The sequence below is a fragment of the Mercenaria mercenaria genome, chromosome 15, assembly GCF_021730395.1.
Source record: "Mercenaria mercenaria strain notata chromosome 15, MADL_Memer_1, whole genome shotgun sequence".
In the NCBI taxonomy this organism is placed as follows: domain Eukaryota; kingdom Metazoa; phylum Mollusca; class Bivalvia; order Venerida; family Veneridae; genus Mercenaria; species Mercenaria mercenaria.
Genome location: NC_069375.1, coordinates 17,383,390 through 17,407,083, shown reverse-complemented (window position 1 = coordinate 17,407,083; position 23,694 = coordinate 17,383,390). Strand labels below are relative to the sequence as shown.

At 33.8% G+C, this 23,694-nt stretch overlaps 1 protein-coding gene across 1 annotated transcript; it reads right to left on the bottom strand.

The window, feature by feature from the left end:
- Positions 1-2,492: 2,492 nt before the first annotated feature.
- Positions 2,493-15,320, bottom strand: LOC123545446 (uncharacterized). Its single transcript, XM_045331769.2, has 3 exons — positions 14,716-15,320; positions 6,749-8,333; positions 2,493-6,157 (listed from the first exon to the last, which is right to left on the bottom strand). Exons 1-3 carry the CDS (start codon positions 14,722-14,724, stop codon positions 5,718-5,720), a joined length of 2,034 nt encoding a protein of 677 aa, XP_045187704.2. The 5' UTR covers positions 14,725-15,320; the 3' UTR covers positions 2,493-5,717.
- Positions 15,321-23,694: the final 8,374 nt, after the last annotated feature.

Here is a 23,694-nt window from a genome sequence, read left to right as displayed (position 1 = left end):
TATAGCTTTTCGGTGTTTTATGCAACATGGACCACGTGGCTTATTTAGGACATTTCGTTATGTCGCGTTTTTAAAGACCAGATAGTGTAAAAATATTTCACATATTATGCCTTAATTCTAATGCAAGGGCCATAACTAGTACTTAACCAACATTTCTGGACAGTTTTGGGACTTTGGGGCAACTTCCTTATTTCGTCAAGTCCGACAAAATACTATATTCTTCTGATACACCTTATTAACTACCATGTAATTTCTTATACACCAACCAGATGATGTGTCCAGCATACGCTGTAAATCATTTTCATTTGATGCTAATAAAACAATCATCAGCATAAATAAGTATATAGAGACAACCTCGAATACAGCGTGTCAAACTTTGCTAAATTATATATGTATGTTATTATTATTGTATGTTTGCTATTGTTATTCAATGTCGTGTCATTCATATTCTAAAATTTGCTCTTGTTATAGTATATGTCGTAAATCTTATTGTATGTTAGATCTTCTTATGGTAAACGTCATTATTGTTATTCTATATTTCGTCATTTTTATTGTATCTCTGATAACCATGTAACCATTTCGTTTATCAACCAGTTTTTCATTACTTCTAACTCTTTGGTTTAACACTGAACAATATAATTTATACATTGTAGATGCCAAGTAAATACCACGATAGCATGCATTTCTAGGGTCAGTTGTAGAGGATTAAAGGAATCGGGTTTATAATACCTTTACCCCAATCAGCTGGGACTTTGCCGGTAGTAAAACAAACATTAAAAAGAATATGTAAAACTGAAATTGCGGCACCATTCTTAAAAACTTCATATGACAGCTCATCGATTCCACTAGCTTTGTTTCTCCCTGAATTTGAGGCAGTTTTCTTCACTTCGAGAATACAGATTGTGTCATTAAATTCTGGAACAAAAATAAGCTTTCATTTATTATGTATTTAATACTATATCTGTGTCAGATACAGTTAAGCCCTCCTCAAAAACTACTTCTATTGGTATTTGTTTTGTCATTAACTCTCACTTTCCCAATTGTTTTCCAGAACTTAGTTTGATCTTTTTCAACATAATCTTCCAGCATTTCTGATTGCATGTGATCTCAGTATTTTCTTTTAGATTTTCTTTATCAAAAAATTACGTCACTGCACAAACTTTGACTTCAAATATTGTTTCAGATTTCTTTTTTGACATTTCAACCATTCTTTCTCAGCTATATACACATCATTCCATAAAGTTGTTAAAGTTAAGGCACGGGCGGTACCTGGATAGAACAACCGGCATGCCATAAGTCACTCCAGTAAACCTTACCGACGTCAGGTTTTGAACCCACATTGGCGAGGAGCAAGTTATTAGTAGTCGGCAACTCGGCCATGAATGCTTGGTTCTCTTTTTATATATCATTTGGAAGAGACTTATGCATGTGACTTTAACTGCAGTATGTTTGTGTCAAAAAGATTAAATAAACACATCAGAACATTGTTTTATAAATAGGCCTGATCAAACATAAATTCTCAATTTAGATGTGTATTAAAGCATAATCATAATATACTGAGATATGTCTCAGAATGGTCTGACTGAATGAAGACTTACGACTAGAAACCGATCCTTTAATCCATGAATAAAGTGTAGTTTTTTTAGCTACAATTTATTCGTAGATTAAAAGGATCGTGTTTTTTTTTGTCGAATTTATTTGGAATATTTCAAAATTAGCTGTGTTTTAAATGCAGTTAATCAATGTCTCTAATCAGAAAACGCAAATTATTGTATATATTTACATAACATATCAACAAAATTCTATTATGACAAGTGGAAAAAATACAACATACTGAATACGGTAAGTTACGGTCTCTGAGCTGCATTTGTCTGTTAGCTGTGACAATTAAAAGAAATTGATTAATTGTACACATGACAGAACAGAGAGATAAAATCGTTATAGACACCGACATGCCCAACTAACTTAGCATAGCTCTTTGCGAATAGACAGTCTGGTTCTTAAAAGTGCCCGGTGTATAGCACTGATACACGCGAAGACGTCTTTCCTTGGAACAACAAGTAATGGCCTCTTGGGCATGACGGTAGTAATGCGCCGGTATTCCTCCGTGGTCCACTCGAATGTAGTCCCTGACACTATGTAGTTCAAAATTATTTTTGGGGTAAAAAGGGCATTTTCATGCTAGGTATTGCTTTTATTTTCAATTTAATCAGTAATAATATCCTTCTAGAGTATTTTAGAAGAGGTCAGATATATGGAAGATGGTTATTATAGTTTTGTGATGTTGCTTGGTGACAGCTGAGGATGCTGGGCAAGTTTGCGGAAGAATGCATTGTTTATAATAGTGATGTCATTCGACGTTAGCCGGTGCTCTTGCATTATGGTCGACATACTGTTTTATTCTGTGTTTTCAATGGGATTTGAATTATTTTATACAAGGAACAAGGTCTGGTAACAAGTGAAAGAAAGGAAAAGTAAAATAAAACACTGTAGACTTTGACAATTTAATATGACTCAAAGAAGAAATGTTTTTAATACCGTCATACCTCTTAGTTAGATATGAGGCATTCAAGAGCATCTCAGAATTCACCAAAGCTTGGACCGGGATTCGATTTCCGGACCTCAAAATTGACAATCAAGCGTGTTACCACTAGACCACAAGTTCACTTATATAACTACAGCTGTATAATAAATGCGGGTTAGTTACATAGACCTATTTTCCCTGTATCGACAGATAATTACATACTCTTAGTGCTTAAGAGGATACAACAATCATTTTATTGTACACTTTGAAGAATGTTTTCTGTCATCATTGATTCAAAAATGTTGTAGTTATAAAAATATCTGTTGTCCCTAGACTTTACATATTTCCATAATTACGTGCATAACCCATACCTTAACTAATTTTCACACAGCTACAGCCATTTTCAGGTGGAGAGGGGCGAGGACGTGAAATGATTGCACTCTTACTTTAAGTGAGCAAAATGGTTGAAACTTACAAAATGGCGAATATTTGCTAAAATATCGCACGTTCGCTGTTTTTATCATCGGGCAAATGGGTGTCTATGGTATTTTGAGCTCTACGGATAATCATCGTACTTTGGCCCCAAAATATTGTTTGGAAAGAAGTAAATAACAGTGAAGATGTCTATTTGCAAAACTTTCTTACGCCATTATTTTGGCGGTCATCTTTATTTCAAAATGGCCGCCCCAAATTATGCTAATTTTCCATTTCTTATCTATTGAATTGCTCTAAAACGTAATATATGCATTATGTAGGTCGCATAAATGCTAAGATTTGTTAGACAAGTTCAAATGGAACATTAAATTTTATCTTGTGTTTTTGAGACGGAATTATTTGTGCTCAAAGAGAGACAGATTTCTTGTAGTAATTTACAAATTATGTACAAATTTGCTAGGTCTTATAAAAACGTAGACATGGCATGAACAAAATACAATCATTCAAATAAGATATGTCTGAATTAACCATTCTGTATGTCTTGTCAGGTATCATTAATATTAAGTGATAAAGACAAAATAAAGGGAAGTAAAAAAAAAAAAAAAAAACGAAAATATGCCTTTGCTTCTTGGAGTCATATACTATTACAATTGTGAATTGATTGAATATGTCATATAAAATAAGTTGAGGTAACCTTTGTGAGGTATTATCAGTATTTATATTTTAAATTTGATTAAAGGGAAAAAATTATACAATGTATGAAAGATTTTCAGATATTTCAGAATGAACTTCACACAGCACCCTTTTTCTCCATTGTTGTGCTAAATAAACCAACTGCAGTTGTGTCATACACAATTCTTAAACTTTATCTTGAGTAAGAAAGAAAAGTAATTTAAGATAGTTAAACAGTTGTAACCGTTGTCAAATTATTGTGCATTTGGTGATGTTATACTATTATTCGAAGGAGACAGTCTAACTGCAATACCCGTACATGACTGAGTGACTTTCGAATCAGTTTCCCTTCACTTTGTTGGGTTTAAAGCCTTGAAGTGACATAGAACACTTTATGTGAAGACAATGTAGCTGGTTTTCCGAATATTATTTTTTCCGCCATGGCACCTGCCCATGTCTATAGCAATGACCGGAGGGGCATTTTGGGCCTTCCTTTATCATTTTAAAACTGGAAAGCGATATTTTAAAATTGTTTCGGTCAACAAAACAGAACTTCATAGCCCAGTTCTTGAAGACAGTCTAATATTGCACATATATGTTTAAAATTTCACTTCACATCGACACAGTTCAGGACATATGGCAAACGTTCTAGCTTTAATTGTTGAGGAAGACTCAATATATCCCTCCTGGAATTATTTCAGGCATGGGTGGGCGCCTGGTAGAATACTGATCTGATCTGATGCCAACAACCTTATAAACCACTTGGCCGCGGACGTACCTTGTAAAGTGTGCAAGAAGTATTACGTTCGCTCATAATCTATAAATATATTGTATAAATATATAAATAGTTGATACGATATTCTGTAAAAGATGAATGTCTTAAGCATGTTTTCAAATAAATGTACCACTTCTTTTAAAGAATGGCTGCATTTTGGCTGTATATAGAAAAAAGATTTTCTACCTAAACTTGCATTTGACAATGATGTTTTTCATGTTTTAAAATCAATACTTAACTAAAACGTCATGTACATATTATAAATACAAGCGTATATTGTCCGTAAGTATTGACCTTGCACTCATTAATCTTCGCCAACATTTTCGGGTGTTTTCGTTAATTTACGCAATATTTGTATCCTGATATAATCTATATAACTAAAGTAACATATGTAGAGTTAACCAATGACACGGTGGCGTAGAGGTAAGCTGTCTGACTTCCACGCACGTTACCAGGGGTTCGAAATCACTTATATCATATTTTTTTTTTTAATTTAATGTATTGTAATGTTTTAGATACCAGCTTTATTTTTACATTATTTTATGTGTCATATTTCATGAATTTTAATTGTTTTGTCTGATAGTATTTTTTTTCTGGAATGCTGGTGACAGGTAATTTGTCTTTTATCTCAGATTGAACAATTTTATTACACTTTTTTACAACGGGTAAATATGATTACTGTTAATAAATGAACCATAAATATCACGATACCATTGCTCAAATAAGTAGTAAGTCTGCTTATAAAATTTGGGGACAAAAAAAAGATATGGTTAGACGTAGGACTCGAACCCACAACACTGGTATTGGCAGATAAACGCTTTGTCCACACAGCTACCTGCACATGCGACAGTATATCAATTAAGAATTGTATATGTAATAGTTATATCGCTATTTATGTTCGGAAACCGAAAATTAATTTACGGAAATATACGGAATGTTCAAGAGTGCCAGGTCAATACTTACGGACAATACCTTTTAGCAATATAAATTTGTGTGTTCTAGTAAGAAATATATGTATATTTGAAGGTTAGATTGAATATACATGTATAACGGTAAACATATTGAAATTCGGCAGCTATTTCGAAATTCAAGATGGCCACCATGCTGATGACTGTAAAAATGTTACCAATGGAATTCTCAATAGTAAACATATACGTTTTCATAAAAACATAACTTTCAAAATATAGGACAAAAATCCACAGGATTACAATTCTACACAGACAATATAGCAGTACTGATACGTTTTCTAAAATCACATGCAAATGAATTTGGTCAATGTACATATACAATTCTTAGATGGAAACTGTTTAGTCATTCAACACAATAACAAAGCGGCCTTAGTTTATCATCATTTACACAATGAGATTGGTTATTGTACCTATTTATCCGTTCTATATTATCTAGCACATATCGTTTTCCGTCAGAATCTGTTTTCGATGTCGCAAAAAATTTGGCATTTCCTGGAAGTGTCTCGATAACAATTTTATAATCAGCATAATCGTTTTCTGAAACAACTTTACTGAACTTGTTAAACAACCCTTGCTGTCTCTGCTCCGTTTGCTTTCCCTGTACCAAAACATGAGCTTCTAGCATGTTTTTCACGCGGAGATGAGCACAGCCCTTTTCATTCGACAACATCTGGTTCAGTTTGTCTACTACATATTGAGCAATTTCTTGTATCACTTGATTGTTTGTTATGTTTAACTTCTGAGATCTATAACACATACAATATTGTTCAGGTATACTTGATTCTGAAAATATAGAAACGAAAGAATAAGTGTTTAATGCCGATTTGAAAAATACATTTATTTACTAGTCAATAGTTGAAGATACTGAACTTAATAAACCTTATACAGCCTGCCACATTTTAACATGATGTCACATACCTAAAATAAAATGGAAATATGACTTTTCCTCTCTCAATGTAAAACGATAGAGACAGTATACTTTCAAATATATTTCTATAACATCAATGGTTGATGACATCTAAGATATCAACAAGCATATTCCGTCAACTACTCTTTATACAATTACTTTAAAACACTGTGTCCCAGATAAATCTAATGTACATGAATTTACATGTTATTCTTATACGGACATCCACCAAAGTGTCACTTGAAATTAGTGCATTACATAATTTACCATGAGCTCAATATAAAGTTCGTGCAAGTAACTCCTACTGTCATATTGTCTTCTAATTATGGCAATAAATGGCACACGATTCCTTCAATATTGTGACATCCCATTAGCACCCAATATGATTATGAGAAACGCGCATTTAATGGTTTTATGTAACAAAACACTTGTCTTGGAAACATGCATAAGTTCGTATTGAATATTACCTGAACAAGATCTCTGTTTGTGAATATACCGGAAGAGACTGATCCCGCGTGGCTTCTTATGGACATTGACCACAGAGGGCGCTTTAAATTGTCGATGCAGAATGTCTCCTAAAGTGGCAAACAAATCAAAATGTGTTGTCAAAACATTGGCGTTTTTCTTCATATTATTTATAACATCTGGATATGTCTTCCGAAAATGGTAAGGTGGCACGATGCTAAGAAAAGGTAAATTCGTTTCCAGTAACGACTGATGGGTTTGACTTTGACCACGTGGTCCATGGTCACTGTAAACAACAAGAAATGTGTTGTTGAGATGTCCGCCTCGTTTGAACCATTTAAAAAATTCTATGAGATCGTCTTCAGCAAGATGAAGGTCATTCACATTTTGATGTGATAATTCATTCAAATGTGAAATTCCAAATTTTCTTACATCTTTATATGTATTTATGAACTGTTTGAGATAATTCATTTGCACGAGATATTTTGGGATGTTGCCTAAACATTTACGCTTATTATAACTGCTTATGTTTTCCTTCCAGAACAAAAGTTTCGTCGGCCGTGATTCATAATCTGCGATCCAAAATGGTCGCATGTAATGGTCTGTTGGCTGAACTTTAAAACCTTCTTTTTTAAAGTTGAATGTGTGAAATTGTAAATTGTCTTCTGCGTAAAAAGTTGCATAGTGATTTCTAGAAAAGTTTTTCCAGATCAATGGGAACATCTCAAAGCGAGTTCCAACATTGTCTAAATATGGAATATCTTTGACATTGGCTAGAAGACCAGTAAGCATTGGAATGATGTTATCAAAGGTATGTCCTCCAATCCTGTTATACATCATCATATCGATAGATGAAAGTTCCTCTTGCAAATACCGAACTACTCTTGGAATTTGTCTAACTGCATCATTTCTCGACACCGAATCCATTCCAAATAGTATTACACTGTAATGTTCCTCTGTATGTCTTTTGAATGCTCTTTCTGATCGAAATATGTTTGTGAGCAGTGTATTGATAAGTTCTGCCTCACCAGAAACACAGCGTATCTTAAAAAAGTCAGACTGTATATTGTAAGGAGGGGTACATAAGAATGTATCAGAATATACCACTTTATCATCAGTATTAACCTCTCTTTGAATAATTTGGCAGGTACATGCTATAGAATCGGGATTTATGTGCAAAAGTTCCACAGCAGTTTGGTTGAATTGTAGCAAGTTTTCGCCGTCAACATAAACCGGTGAATGCAATAAGTCACATTTAAATGGTTTCGATATTTTCATATTTTTCATTTGATTAGAGTCGTATGGATCCAGTACAGGCATTTCGCACGGTAGAGAATATGTATCCACTTTGTACAAATATCGCTGGTGTTTTATTCTGAAGAAATAGATCATTTGACAAATCATTCCAATAAGTAGAACGACTACACATTTTCTTCTCCAACTTAAAGATAGCCATTTATTACACGTGTCGAATTGTAGGCATAAGGACAGACGGAATGGTTTAAATTCGCTGCTGTGAGAATCTCTGCAATCAATGATCGCCAAGTGTCTGCTTTCATCGTTTGGCATACCACTATCTGTGCCAGCCTGAAAATATATGCAAACGCTAGACTATAATCCACAAGATTTGGAATTATCGCACTTAGGAGTGTTCATTTTGAGACCATTCGTGAAAACCAGCAACAATAATAATACATTACGGATGTCAACCATGAACTTGAAATTGACATATTTTTTTTTACACAGATGCGGAAGTTCAAAAGACATAATTAAAATTATAGAAATGATGCTGAACATCATCCAATAATTTTATCCTAGTGGTATTGAAACGGGCGTATTTGCGGTATTTTGACGTCATAATGTTGTCTTACCAGTCCGCATGTCACCTCTTGCTTATAACAGTCTGAGTACAACGGTTCAGATTTCAGAATGTCGTAAGCCCGAGTGGTTTCATTGCCAAGTATCTAAATATTGAACCGTGGTAAATTAGATGATAGACCACAATAATGCCTTGATTTTTACATCTTTACATTATTTTTGTCATGATATTCTAAATAAGATGTCCGGTTTATTTAAAATCTTAAAGGCCTAGATTCACTACTATATAAGTGTCCCCCCCCCCCCCGCCCCCAAATCCAATATACAACTCCCATCTTATCTGCTGCTTATCAGCGATTATGTAACCGTAACTGATTAGAGGGCAATTAGCACAGCAGGGACCCCAACTAGACCATGAAGATGTGTGCAGTGGAGTTGAAAGAAATTAATTTTTCTTCAGTGAATGTGGAATGATAATAATATTAATTATTATTTTGATATTATATAGATGATAATAACTATTACTTTGATGTTATAATAATGATAATAATAATAATAAAAATAATCATAATTATTATTATTATTGTTATTATTATTATTATTATTATTATTATTATTGTTATTATTATTATATTACATAAAGGATGATTAAAGATACAGTAATAATACTGAAAATAATAATGATAATAAAACACAAGTATAGTGAAAACTTCATGAGTTCTTTGTGCTGACAAACAATGTTTTTCTAATTGGAAACTGGGTTTCTTGTATTCATGTAATCAACATTATTTGAACTTAAAATTATTGTGTTCCATCTATACCGAATTTTCATTTTCAGTATGTTGCCAAAAGTGACTTTTTACATGCTTTGCTTTGTAACTTTGAAACGCACATACTGTTTTCAATTTTTAGACAAATGTTATTTACAGTATTCTGCAAGCTTTAGATGAGTGAAAGTCATATTTTTCTGAAATATCATAATTCTCCAGACAGACTTTGAAAAAATAAAAACTTGCATATTTCTTTAAGTAAGTTTATCATTATTTCATTATTGTGAAAATAAGTTTCTGATTATCTTATTATTGTGTTTGATCAATAAATATTTTTCTTTACATAGAAATGCCAAAAAAAATCTAGTATAACTTTAAAAGTTATCAGTTATATATCAATTTAAAATAAATTACATTGTTTCCCCTTCTCACTAATTGATACACTTGTAAGGTAGACTGACTCTCCAATAAACATTGACCCTTGTTTATTGGAACCATACTGTGATGGTCATTAGCCCCCAACTGTGCTGGTGAATCCCTTGGCCCACTGCCAAAATCTAGGCCTTTAATCTATACTGCTACTGGTACAGTTACATTTCATAAACATTCAATTAAAATAATAAAATTTGAACTATGTAAAGCGCCTTTGAACGTGAAATTGATCATGAAAAGGGCGCTATATAAATCTGGTATAATAATAATAATAAATTACCATTACCATTTACATGGATTTTTTCAATGTAATAAATGAAAATTCCATTGCATTCGGAATGTTATTAATTAAATTGCAAATTACATCAAAATCCTAATTCTATTTTCAACACTATGTACAGCATGTTGGTAGAGTGTTGGAAAAAAAAACTTTTTTTTAATAAGGCTTATTTTCAATTATCCCATGGTCAGCTGCTGCTGCAGCAGCTTCTGTTAATGATGATGATGATGATGATGATGAATAGCATCATCGGAAGCATCAGTATTATAATGACAGCTAATGTTTGAGTATGTTGCTGTTGTTCCAGACTTTGTTGCTGTATAAATTGCTGTTGTTGTTGTTCCGGCCGCTTACCAGTTTTAGCGATCGTCTGAGACAAATACGTGATTGATTACACGAAAATGTAACTTTTATCGATGCAGACAATAATAAAGAGAACTGGGAAATACAACAAATTCACAGTTTTAGCAGACCGATTTGTTTTCTTCTGTGGAGATAAATATATAAACGGCAAAATATTTTGATTAAATACAGCAGTACAAAACCAAATGGTAATCGATTAAAGGATTTAAAATGCAGTTGCTGCATTTAATAAATGCATGAGTTGGCTCAAAAACTGGGATCAAATTACTTTCAATCATCAAAAAAAAAAAAAAAAAAAAAAAAAAAAAAAAAAGAATGAGAGAGAGAAAGCAGATGAGCCTTAATAAGCTGCCGTCAAAAGTACAAAGATGTTTAGACAAATAGCAACATTTTCATGAAGCCAATATCTGAGTATGTCTTTTTACATAGGACTTCGTTATATACTAGCGCGCTAATCGATAATTTCTGGCACTTTCTGGAGCGGAAGGTCGTACATATGCTTCTTTGCTGTGTAAATGAACAAGCTGTGTAGAGCTTTTAAATATGTGTTTGTTTATAACATATAATCATATAATCATTATCTCACACTAAGCGCATGTGTTATGTATTGCCTTGAGCTTCACAACTTTCGAATTATCGAACGTTTGCACATCTCAAAACAAAATAAGACAAATAAAAATCTATCGAATTCCTATCGCTCTACCTTTTAACAGTTTTATCTATAGGCATGAGTATCTGCCCTGGGAAAGATAATATATAATCGAATTGATAGAAAACCCCTCTTTAACCCCAAAATAAATAAATAAATATATATAATATAAATTGCAATACCAGTTTATTTAAAATGATAGATAGGGGTATTTTTGGTAGAATTCGTATTTCATCTTATCATATAAGCTCTCAAAGTGGATTTTGTCTTAGTAAAAGTTGATTCATTCAACAAATTACAAAAATACACCATTTCATATCATCTGGAACAACTGATACGTATTAGACCTTCCTGATATCATCGACATTGTACATGATTTAAAGTTACTTAACTGTCAAAACGTTAACGCAAAACAGATATAGTGCTAGCTGACACACTTTTAAGACGGTTCAAATTAATTATATGAATGCTGCAGACTTGTTTTATGTCTGTGATGAAAGTTAGCCAAATTTCTTCAATAACATAGCGGTATATTAATGACCTCTCTTGATTTTTTCCCCAAAACATAATATCCAACTGGCATCTTCGTGAAACATTCACCTAAGGACAGCAACAGTCTATTGACTTATTCGTGACATAAAGTTATTTGCTGATGTTGTTTGATAAACACAGCTACTGCTGTATACTTCATGTGGGATAGTTACACAGACCCATTTTGTTTCTGTTTCTACACATAATAACTATTATAATATACAGATGCTCAGTGATACGCCGGTCCGCATAGTGGGCTTGACATAAAAGATCAGTTTATGTATTTCAACTTATAAATTAACACTTAGAACTGTAATTATCATTTACTTAAAACGTAATAAGTTTAGTTATAAATAAAAACTATTTTCTTACGTGCGCATTTCGTTCTAACAGACGTTTTAGATTCTAAATATTACTCTAAAACTAAACACAAAATAATTTAGGGATGGCAACGAATAGCAATTTTGGTATTCGAATATTCGGTCAACCTTCCGAACGAATATTCGAATATTCGGTCATCAAATGATCAACAAATAAACTCAAAATCTTATGAATTTATCGTACCCTAATTAGCAGCGATCTGCATTAATTCTACTTTCGTTTACACCGGAAGTAAGTCAGACATTGGCGAATTAAGACTGACTAATCGTTCTCATCTCTTGTTCATCTTTTTTAATATAAAATATTTGTTAATTTACTTCATTTAATATAATTTATATAGGTTTTACTTATTTTTACATGGATGTAGCCCTCCTGTAAGTAAGGTTCTCTCCACAGATATTACACGTAGCCGACTTCCTATCGGATGATCGCGTGATATATTAAAAAGACAGGCATTGCATGCATTTTGACAGTAGATTCACGTAATAGCATGAACAATATTTTCAATTAAACGAAGGGTAAAATTAAGACTGTGGGGGTGTCTAATAAAAGATATATTTTGCTTAACTTTACCCTTTGTCTGAATATTGAGTAGATTCTACTATTTGTTTTTCCATACGAAATGCATTTATTTATATCAAGAGGATGATCCGTTTTCATTAAAATAATAAAAACGTTTCAAAAGCTTAAACTTTTTTTATTAAAATAATATTCATCACATTTGACTTGTTTTCAACACTTTTCGGCACTTTTCTTTACTCAAATACATCTTAAATTGACTTTGATTGAAAACCGAGTCATTAGTTCAAGTGCTTTCTAATGATTTTTAATTATATGCGGTTTGCACCTACCGAAAACAAGGCGATTTGTAACGGATTTACATCAATTAGGGACCAGTAAAATTTCTAAAGGTAAGCAATTAGCTGTACTTACTGCAGGTTACAATGTCATCACCATAGCGATGTACAATCTCGGCACGCTAATATACAAAGTGACACGTCTGACAGCAACAGAAGCCATTTTCGCGCGTATCTACTATGAAAGCGAAGATTGGTAAATTAGATAAACGAACATATTGGTTCTTTCATTTGGTTTTTATTTATTTCTTCTGATCTTATATTTTTTCCGAATATTCGAATAGTGAAACAGTATTCGAATATTCGTGTCATGAACGAATATTAGTTGCCATCCCTACAAAATATGTGCTGATAAAATACGTTTCACTGTAAGATGGATCATTGTGGATGGAATATCAAAGTCTTGTTCAACAGTAAAGCTATTGATAGATTGATAACATGAAACATACAGTTCTGATTATTCTTTCTAACTTGACGGATAGTGGGAAAACAACATCGTTACCATTTAACTATCCTGGGAAATTACATGATTACCGCAAAGATAATGATATTATACTAATACATAGAAAATGCCAGACGATGTACTTTTATACTCTGCAAAATCAAGTAAATGATAGACAAGTATTCGTTTTAGAAAAATAGATTTGTATAATAATTGCTCCAGCTTAGCTGTAAGTGTCATTCAAATATGTACCATGGGTTAGATGGGTGACTAGTTTTATTTTATTCCATCTTTCTGTAGTCATAACCTTTCTGATGAGTTTGTTTTATCAGTTTAGAAATATTAAATGGCAGTAAATTATTTCGATCCTGTCATATTTTAAAGTTACTTAACTAAAATGAATAACTCCTGAAAGCCAATGATAATATTTGCAAAAGGAGAAAATGTTCAAAATTTAATACTGCATTATTCTAATATCAGTATATGAGCCGCGCCATGAGAAAATCAACATAGCGGCTTTGCGACCAGCATGGATCCAGACCAGCCTGCGCATCCGCGCAGTCTGGTCAGGATCCGTGCTGTTCGCTTTCAAAGTCTATGAAAATTACAGATACTGTTAGCGAACAGCATGGACCCTAACCAGACTGCGCGGATGCGCAGGCTGGTCTGGATCCATGCTGGTCGCAAAGCCACTCTGTTGGTTTTCTCATGGCGCGGCTCATATTTTAAACATATTTCATATCTGCCTTACTTTGCCAACGTTCTCGACAACACAGCAACATCTCACTTGTGTATTCGTTAATATCTTCCAAAAATTTATGATTAATTTTTGCATTGGCATATTATTGGCCTATTATTCACTGAAATTGAATTTTCTGGAATGTAAACAACGTTTTATTGGCCTATTCGTGAAAGCGTTCTCAAAACATAACAATTTTATTTCCCTTGTACATGTGTTAGCCTATTAGTGAATAATCTCTGTGTAATTTGATCATGCGCTTTTTTGATACTGATAGGCATATGGTACACATTCTACATGCGGGATAATTACATAGACCAAAACCACACTTTAAAGTATGCATGTAGCATGTTAATTGGATCGAGTAAAAAAAATTCGTCGTGATATAACATACAATATCTTGAATAAATTAACACCAATCTTCTAAAACGATAAGATAAACGTGATTGGCATTAAATTATACAAAAGTAGGTGTATTGTACATGTATATATAGTATCATATACACCTTGATGCAGTTGTTAGCTCAAATAACTTACAGAACAGAAATATATCTTGAACTGTAAGAGTAGTGAGGAACTAGTCATCATGCATGCTTGACATAAAAAGGTCATAATAACTCCCCTCTTCATACAAGCACACCGGAAAGTTCATGTGAGTTCATATAAATAAGAAAAAATAGCATGTAAGTAGAGAACAATTTTCTTACCGTGTGCATTTCGTTCAGCTAGAAGACCTAGATGCTAAGAACTATGTACATAATCCGTCACTAGATACCATTTCACATGTACAAATCTTATTTTATCCCAAAGCATTCACAGACGCTATCAAAATATATCTCTCTACAAAGAATATTTCGGGAAGATGTTTTTTCTCACTAGGTCGCGCGCATAAGAAGCGCTCAGCAGCCGACATTCTGATATAAAGTCAATATCACTTGCAGCCTAAATTACGTTGTTAAATCATTGGGGACGGGAGAAAGGATGCCAAATTCTTGTGTAGCAGTTCTCTCTTGTCTGTGACAGATCAATAACTTAAAAACGTATAGTCCGTTATTTAGAAATATTTTCTAACATGGAATGGATGATAGCGGGAACAATTTAATAGCCGTTGGAAAAGTAATTGCTGTTTGGGTGGTCGGTGTAGATTTCTGCCGCAGGTTTACTAGTATCATGCATTGGAAATGTGAGGAAATAGACAAAAAATTGTATATAATTACCCTGCTTTAAATTACATTTATGTAGCACAGAAATAAATATTGATGTACTACATGAGTCTACTGTGTTAAATATTTTTACTATATGAATGTAATACTTCAGATGCTGTTAATAGGCTCACTTCTTTACTATAATAAACTTCTCTGTAAATCACTATTATTTTATGTAATATCAAATGCTTTGTTTATGAGCATATTGAGACTAATAAATAAAATACTGTTTCTTGTTCAGTAGGCATAATAATGTTGTTATTATTATTGTTACTGCTGTCTATAATCTATCTTTGTGATGATATGTCAAGTATAGATTCACTGTCTTGTTTTTCTTAAAATTTCAAACACTGTATATTATATGATCAGTATACCGTCTTGGCATATAAGGAAAGCTATATTAACAGAAATTCAATTAATTGAAGCTCGCTTACTTTGGAATAATTAATGCTCACTCAGCATGAATTTTTGCGCACATTAATTGATTTTGCACATCTCTGCTAATGAAATCATGTGTGCGTTCATTTATATCTTTATATCATTTGCATCATGCATTAAAATATTGAAAGACTGAAAGACAAAAAAAAAAAAAAAAAAAAAAACAGGTAAAGATATGAAGAGAGAATTTTCGCGCGGATTGATTGATTTGCACTTATTTCATTTGTACCAAACATTAAAACTTGAAGAGAGATTTTAACCATTTGCAGGTTACTCTTATTGCACTATTTTCTATCTTACATGTAAACAAACATATTTTGTTTTTATTTCACGTTTTGACTAAATTTACCCATTTTTAGTTTTTTTACCAGTAAATTTATAAAATAATTGATACTTTTCACTGTGAAAATTCTAGATATATTTCACTCTAACATTTCGATAATTCACTGAAAAGCATGTAATGAATTGAAATCGAACAGATGTATACATAACACCTTCAATCTGAGTTTAATAATTTGCTTATTAATAAGCGAACTACGCCGTATGTATATTTGTTGGGTTATAGGTTATTACATTTGTGTCGTGAAATATGCACAAGTTATTGCGCTACTTTAAGAGTGCAACATTACTCCACGAAAGAACAAGTGCATATTTTTCGATGCAAATCTAATAATCTTTTTATTATATACTTGTATTACACTTATAGTTATTAAATAAATGATTTAGATTTGTTATTTAGTCTGAATAAAACTGAAAAAATCGGCGTTAAAGAACATCTAAACGCGACGACACGCATGGAACTGACGTCACAAGTGACATTACGCACCGGAAATGAAAGTTGAACGTCAACAAGGAAAATTACATCATACTCGTTTAAAAACTCCGTTACGTTTCAATGGAACCTGAAACGTCAATATTTTTTCATATTGAGCCGGGTGAGTGACGTCATTTGTGACGTCAGTTTCATGTATGTCGTCGCGTTTAAAATTTCTTTAAATTAGATTTGCATCGAGAAATATGCACTCGTTCTTTCGCGGAATAGTATTGCGCTCATAAAGTCGCGCAGTATTTCAGCTGCAGAGCTCATGCATATTTCACAGTACAAATCTAATAACCTATAAATATTGACGTTTCAGGTTCCATTGTAACTTAACGGAGTTTAAAATTAGCCTAAGTATGTAATAAAAGCTATTACAGCTTTTTTTTTTTTTTTTTTTTTTTGGGGGGGGGGGGGGGGGGGGTTTAATTACACTTAGCCGTTCCGTATGGACGGACTTAACAAAAAACGAAAGTACAAGCCAGAATACAATGGAATGGCTAGCAAGAGTCTAACAATATGCACTGATCTTGAGGCACATTTAACCAGTTAAATAATGCATCATATAGAAGTCTGTGTAGAAAAATTTACGTAATTAATCAACACTATTCAATTATGTCTTGTGTCAACATGGAATAAACTGAATAATTTACGAAGACCAAGATTATATATCTTTTTTTTTCTTTATTAGCAGTAAATAATTAATTCCACAAATGAAAAATGGCAATAGAATATTCCATGCCATAATTAAAGTTACTTAAAAAACGAATAATTCTCAAAAGTCAATATCAATATTGAATTGAAACGGATATTCAATTTGTTAGCAGTGCAAAACAACATATCAGGGAGACAAAATGCTCAAAACGGAATACTTAATTTGCTAAATATTATTAAACATACTTCATACATGTCTTATTTCTGCCAAGAAAGTTTTGCAAAATTCATGTACTGAACATTTAGTTATTATTGTACGTCTTGGCTGTATGGGTAGGAGAAAAGTAACCAGAAAGGGGACCTCCCTCGACATCGAGAATCGTAGAAAAACATGATCCCCTAGTCAAAATCATACTCTAGACAAGTTGTTGAGTACATTGGTGTAATTATACATTAGATTTACCTTAATTTTATGTTTTACTTTATTAATTTGTTATTTTTGCGCTAATGTTAGAGCCTTTCTCAGCGGGGATTTTATATAAATTGTGTTGTCCAACTGTTTGAATTTAGGGCAAGTGCGAGGTTGGCATGCCCTAAACGCGTTTTTTCTTTATATAGGTTACTGACCGTTCCAAGGCGGTACCCCTATTTTCAACTGGGTTTCTGTCTTTCTTGTATTGTCTGTTGCGTATATTTGTTGTATGCGTTTTTTCCTCCTCCTTACTCCCCCTATTGCCCCCCCCCCCCCCACCTCCTTTCCCCTTGCATTTGCGCTACTGTTTGCACCCCTTCCCCTTTGCTTTGAGTTAGTTTTCGTGGCTCCTCTTTATTCGGGCTGACGGAATCCTAAGGGGGTACACAATTGTTTTTTCCTGCTTATATGGGTGCGTTTGTGTGATTGGGAGTCTAAGACGGTGCCCTACTGTTTTCTATGTTATTTAGTTGGGTATGATTGTGTGTTTGATTGTGGTACACGTGTGTCTGCGCTGACGTTGTAGTGTGATTGTTATTAAGGAACGTAGCATTTCCTTTGTATTTTCATCCTTGTTTTTCTTTCATCTTTAAATCCCACACCCTCCACACCCACAATTTTACCAGTTCCTCACCCTCTATCTATATTTCACATAAAGTAATATGTACTTGTTAGATGTTTGAAGTAACCCGTCTGTAATATTTTTCCATTTAATACAGCTTCTTTTTGTTGTGAGCCTACCTTTCTAATGCGTGGCTCTGAGGCTGTGTTTTAGGTGCTCTGTGCTTCCGAGAAAACTACCCTTACCTATTATCTTTTATTAGTCAAACAATAGTTGAAAATATCGAACCTAATAAACATTTAACTGTCTGCCACGTTTAAACATAATGTCACATACCTATAATAAACACTGGAAATAAGACGTTTCCTCTCTCATTGTAAATTGATAGTGACTGAATTTCAAATTTATTTCTATAAAATCAATGGTTGATTACATTTAAGAAAAATAAGTTGTAATTTGCTTTTCATTACTAGGTCTTGCTGCCAATAAAGGTACTTAGTAGAATTTGAACTGAGTTGATTGTAGACATTTGCCTTTCATTTTGCCACATTCTATTGCTTTCATTTTACCACATACGGTTTGCCTATGAACGAAAAGGTTTGTATGGAGTAAGGAGTATTTTCAGTAATAAGAATGAAAATAATCAGGTTAGAGTAACAAACTGTAAAAGAATTTCACAAACAGTTGTAGATTATTTAAAGACTTCAAAAGACATCAAAACTGGTCTGTAGAATCAGGTCCTCTCTCAAATTTGTTCGAATGAGGACACACGTCCATTATAGTGGCCTCTTAAGTTAAAATAAGAGAAGCCATTAAACTGCTTCTAATGAACCACTTTTTGATTTTCATGAAACTTGTTATGATGCATTATTGTAAGATCTTCTTCCATGTTTTAAATGTGGGCACTCGGTCCTTTTTAGGGTCCGCTATAGCTCAGGTTAGAAATCTTTTCAACAACTTCTTCTTATGAATGTCTTGATAGATTTACATCAAACATAGTCTGTAGCGTCATTGTAAGGTTCTTTCTTAAATGTATTCAATATATAACCATAATAATATGGAGGTGTTTGACACCCTGTAGGGACCACTAGAGCTGAAAATAGGAATTACATGTATATATTAAAAAATTCTTATCACGAGCAGATTTATCGATCTTTATCGAACTGCCTGAAACAATTGTCAGCATTTTTACTAAAACATATTCTCCTCTGAAACCACTGGTCAGATTTACACCAAACTTGGTCATTAGCATTCTAGCATAGATTTTTATCAAACGCATTTTTATGGTTAGCACTGGCCCCTTATAATGGGCTACCAGAGCTAGAAATAGAAAGACCTTTAATAAAACTTGTTCGTATGACCACCTTGATGAATCGTTATCAAAAATTGGACCCTTTTAGGCGCCGCTAAGGCTCAAAATAAAAATTATTATACCCACAAAAACGAAGTTTTGGGATATATAGGAGTGAACTTGTCGGTCGGTCGATCGGTCTGTCGGCCCGTTGGTTTTCATGGTTTCCGGACAATAACTCATGAAAGGCTTGACAGATTTAAATAATTTTTGGTATACAGGTCAAGTTCGACTTTTGCTACAAACCACATTTTTGACGTAATTATGGCCCCTTTTCAACTTCAAATTTGCCAAACCTATGGTTTCAGGACAATAACGCATGAAAGGCTTAACAGATTCAATATCAATTAATGTTCCTTACATACTTCCTACATATCAGGAGTAATTATTCCATGAGAGCACAGCCGGAGTTGATTGCTATTCATTGTGTGTAACCTATTAAGAATGTTTATTAGTCCCCTACTGGTTGAAAATCACTTTCGGGGACTATATGATTGCACTTTTCCGTCCGTCCGTCATTCCGTCCGTCCGACCGTTCGTCCACAGTTTAGTGTCAGGACCATAACTCTGTCATTCATCAAGGGATTTTAATATTACTTGGCAAATATGTTACTCATGATGGGACAACGCGTCAAGCGCAAAATTCGGACCCCTATATAAAAGATCAAGGTCACACTCGGAGTTCAAAAGTCAACAGGGCTTTTTTCCTGTCTGGTCTGTAACTCAAAAATCCATGAAGAGACTAGGCATTAATATATCCCTTAAAAGACGATGCGTCATGCACACCTTTCAGACAGCTAGCTAAAAGGTCATTGCATGGCATGATCAGAGTCTGTTTCGTGTCCAGTTCGACACTAACGCCCGAACCCTAGTTCAAATGTCATGGTCACACTTGGAGATTAAATGTTAATAGGGCTTTTTCTTGTCCGATCCATGACTTATAGATAAGATGTCATGCGCACGAGATAAGATGTCGAGCGCTCGAGATAAGATGTCGTGCGCTCGAGATAAGATGTCGTGCGCACGAGATAATTTAATCTTAAAAAATAATTGCATGTCCTAAAAATACCACCGTACATAAATTGTCTATATTGAGCAATGACAGACATCAGATCATTATGCTATACTACAGTAAAGCATGGCGACGCTTCCTTCACTTGTTTGTTAAATGAGTTGATTCATATGTGTAACAGAAACCACTAACATGATTGTAATTACTATAGTGCTTTATGTAAAAAATTGTTATTATGTGAAGTAGCCGCCCATTACTTGTTTAACGATTAAGAATGTTTATTAGTCCCCTACTGGTTGAAAATCACTTTCGGGGACTATATGATTGCGGTTTTCCGTCCGTCCGTCATTCCGTCTGTCCGACCGTTCGTCCACAGTTTAGTGTCGGGACCATAACTCTGTCATTCATCAAGGGATTTTAATATTACTTGGCAAATATGTTACTCATGACGGGGCAACGCGTCAAGCGCAAAATTCGGACCCCTATATTAAAGATCAAGGTCACACTCAGAGTTCAAAAGTCAACATGGCTTTTTTCCTGTCTGGTCTGTAACTCAACAATCCATGAAGAGACTAGGCATTAATATATCCCTTAAAAGACGATGCGTCATGCACAACTTTCAGACAGCTAGCTTAAAGGTCATTGCATGGCATGATCAGAGTCTGTTTCGTGTCCGGTTCGACTCTAACGCCCGAACCCTAGTTCAAATGTCATGGTCACACTTGGAGATTAAATGTTAATAGGGTTTTTTCTTGTCCGATCCATGACTTATAGATAAGATGTCATGCGCACGAGATAAGATGTCGAGCGCTCGAGATAAGATGTCGTGCGCACGAGATAATTTAATTTTAAAAAATAATTGCATGTCCTAAAAATACCACCGTACATAAATTGTCTATATTGAGCAATGACAGACATCAGATCATTATGCTATACTACAGTAAAGCATGGCGACGCTTCCTTCACTTGTTTGTTAAATGAGTTGATTCATATGTGTAACAGAAACCACTAACATGATTGTAATTACTATAGTGCTTTATGTAAAAAATTGTTATTATGTGAAGTAGCCGCCCATTACTTGTTTAACGATAGAGTTGCTGAATGATGATAGCTAAAATATTCAAACCTTGCATTGAGAGTTACGTAATTGCTAAAAATATAAAAGCCTATGCCGTCCTTTGAAGTTGAAATGAAACAATTTTGGTCTATTCTGTTAAATTACTTGAGAACGTGTTGCCTACATTGGTCAGACTTCATAGGATGAATGCATGTGGTCATCAGTTATACCATATAATTTTGGGGTCAGTAGGTTGAAGATCAAGTCTACATTAACACTGAGACTGACGTGGTTTATGATAAAAACAAATGGTGCGGCCAGCCAAAATTGAACAAACAAACCAAACAAGTTTTTTCTAACCTGTAGTAGCCCCGTGGTGTCTTTCAAATGGTCTTTCTAAGCTAACCATCGACCCTAAAAGGCTCAGAATTATTGGCTTAGACTCGGCGGTGCACCTTTCTGGAATCCTCTGCTTGATAAATCCTTGTGGTCCGTGGTATTTTTGTTTCGTATTTGCAGGTGCAAGCTGTATTTTAAGACATTGGGAGTAACATACGTGTAACCCGCGGGTATCACTTTCACGGTTAGATAATTCCTTTTGCACACAGATTGATGGAAACAGGCTGGAACGACTGTCAGCTTGGCATTTTTAATGGACATGTACCCGAAACTAATGCCATGTCGCGGGCTCAATGTGCATCTCGTGGCCGTCTACTACTTTGGATTCATTCCAGGAACAATATCATTAGGAGGTTTGTTTTGAACTACATAGCAAAAGATATTTTTAAATTGTACAAATCAGTTTTATCAACGAAATTTAGGTTACTTAATCATCATATGACACGCGCATTATCGTTTGTTTTAAGGAATTGTTAGGCTGAAATATCTGCCAAAGATGTTTATTGCAAAATTACAGTAATATTTTTACTGTGAAATAAATAAAAAATGCACTTTTCTCAAATTATTCACAATAAACAATATAGTAACAGTATGTCAAATATCTTTAAAACAAGCAAACGGCCATATGATAATGATCGAAAACACAACTTACTACAATTCTGTGAAGTTTCTTTAAAATCAACAGTGTGCAAAAAATATAATAAAGTAATAAGTAAATGCATATATATAGGAAAATCTATTTTCCCCTAGACCCCCATTGCAAAGACATGATTTTTTCAAATAAGTATAGCAAAAAATTAAGTAAACGGACCTATCATTTTTTGCGCTTATTTTTTTATATCATATGTACTTGTACGGAAAAAAGGTCTTAAAAGTTCAAATAGTATATTTTTTGTTCAAACATGCATAACTACCATAAAGAATTAACTTTGAATAGACGTTCATAAGACAACCGAGGTCAATGGTCATGAATACACAACGTCTGCACAGGTAAGCTCTTGACAAGTATTCAGCAAGCAGTAGTCTCGTTTCCGGCGTGTACTAATAGTACTGTTTAGCAGATAGGGGCAGACTAATCTAAACTAATGTAGCGACCGGTACTTTCTAGTCTTAAGGTTATAACACACTAGATAGTTGTTGTTCTTTATCCTATATAAAACTGACCTATTTCCAATGACTGCAGCACACATCAGGACCCATTTTAAATGTCTGTAACTTACATTTTCTTGAAGAATATTGTCAGTGCTAACTAAAAATCAAAAGAAAAGTGGGGGTCATGTTTGATGCAAAAAAAAATAATTTCAGTCAAACACACAAACTGCAAAATCAGCTAAAAAATGAGACCCCAAATTATACTGGTGGTGTATGATCTACGTTTCCACGAAATATTTTGTCATGTTGTTATTTCATTATGCAAATGCTACCTACATGTCAAGCATAGATCTGTCATGTGATTTTAGCAAAAAAAATTGCAAAGAAAATAAGGAAAATAGCTCTACAGAGCAAAAAAATCTGAGAACTATTTGTATCCGCCATTTTGCGACTACCATTTGTTTTCGCGCCATTTTTCTATTTAGTGTGTGTATGCCTTAAGGGGCAGATACCAGTTTCTTATTGCGGACAGGGTACGTTTTTTTATATGAAATAGATTTATTTTAAAGGCATTTAAGTTAAACTGGTTATTTATGGCGTTTATAGAACTAAGGATTCCTGCGGACG

Excerpts from the sequence above, each read along its gene's own strand:
- LOC123545446 (XM_045331769.2), bottom strand. Across the intron at positions 6,158-6,748 it reads CAAACAGAGATCTTGTTCAG|AATCAAGTATACCTGAACAA; the intron begins GTAATATTCAAT and ends CTATATTTTCAG.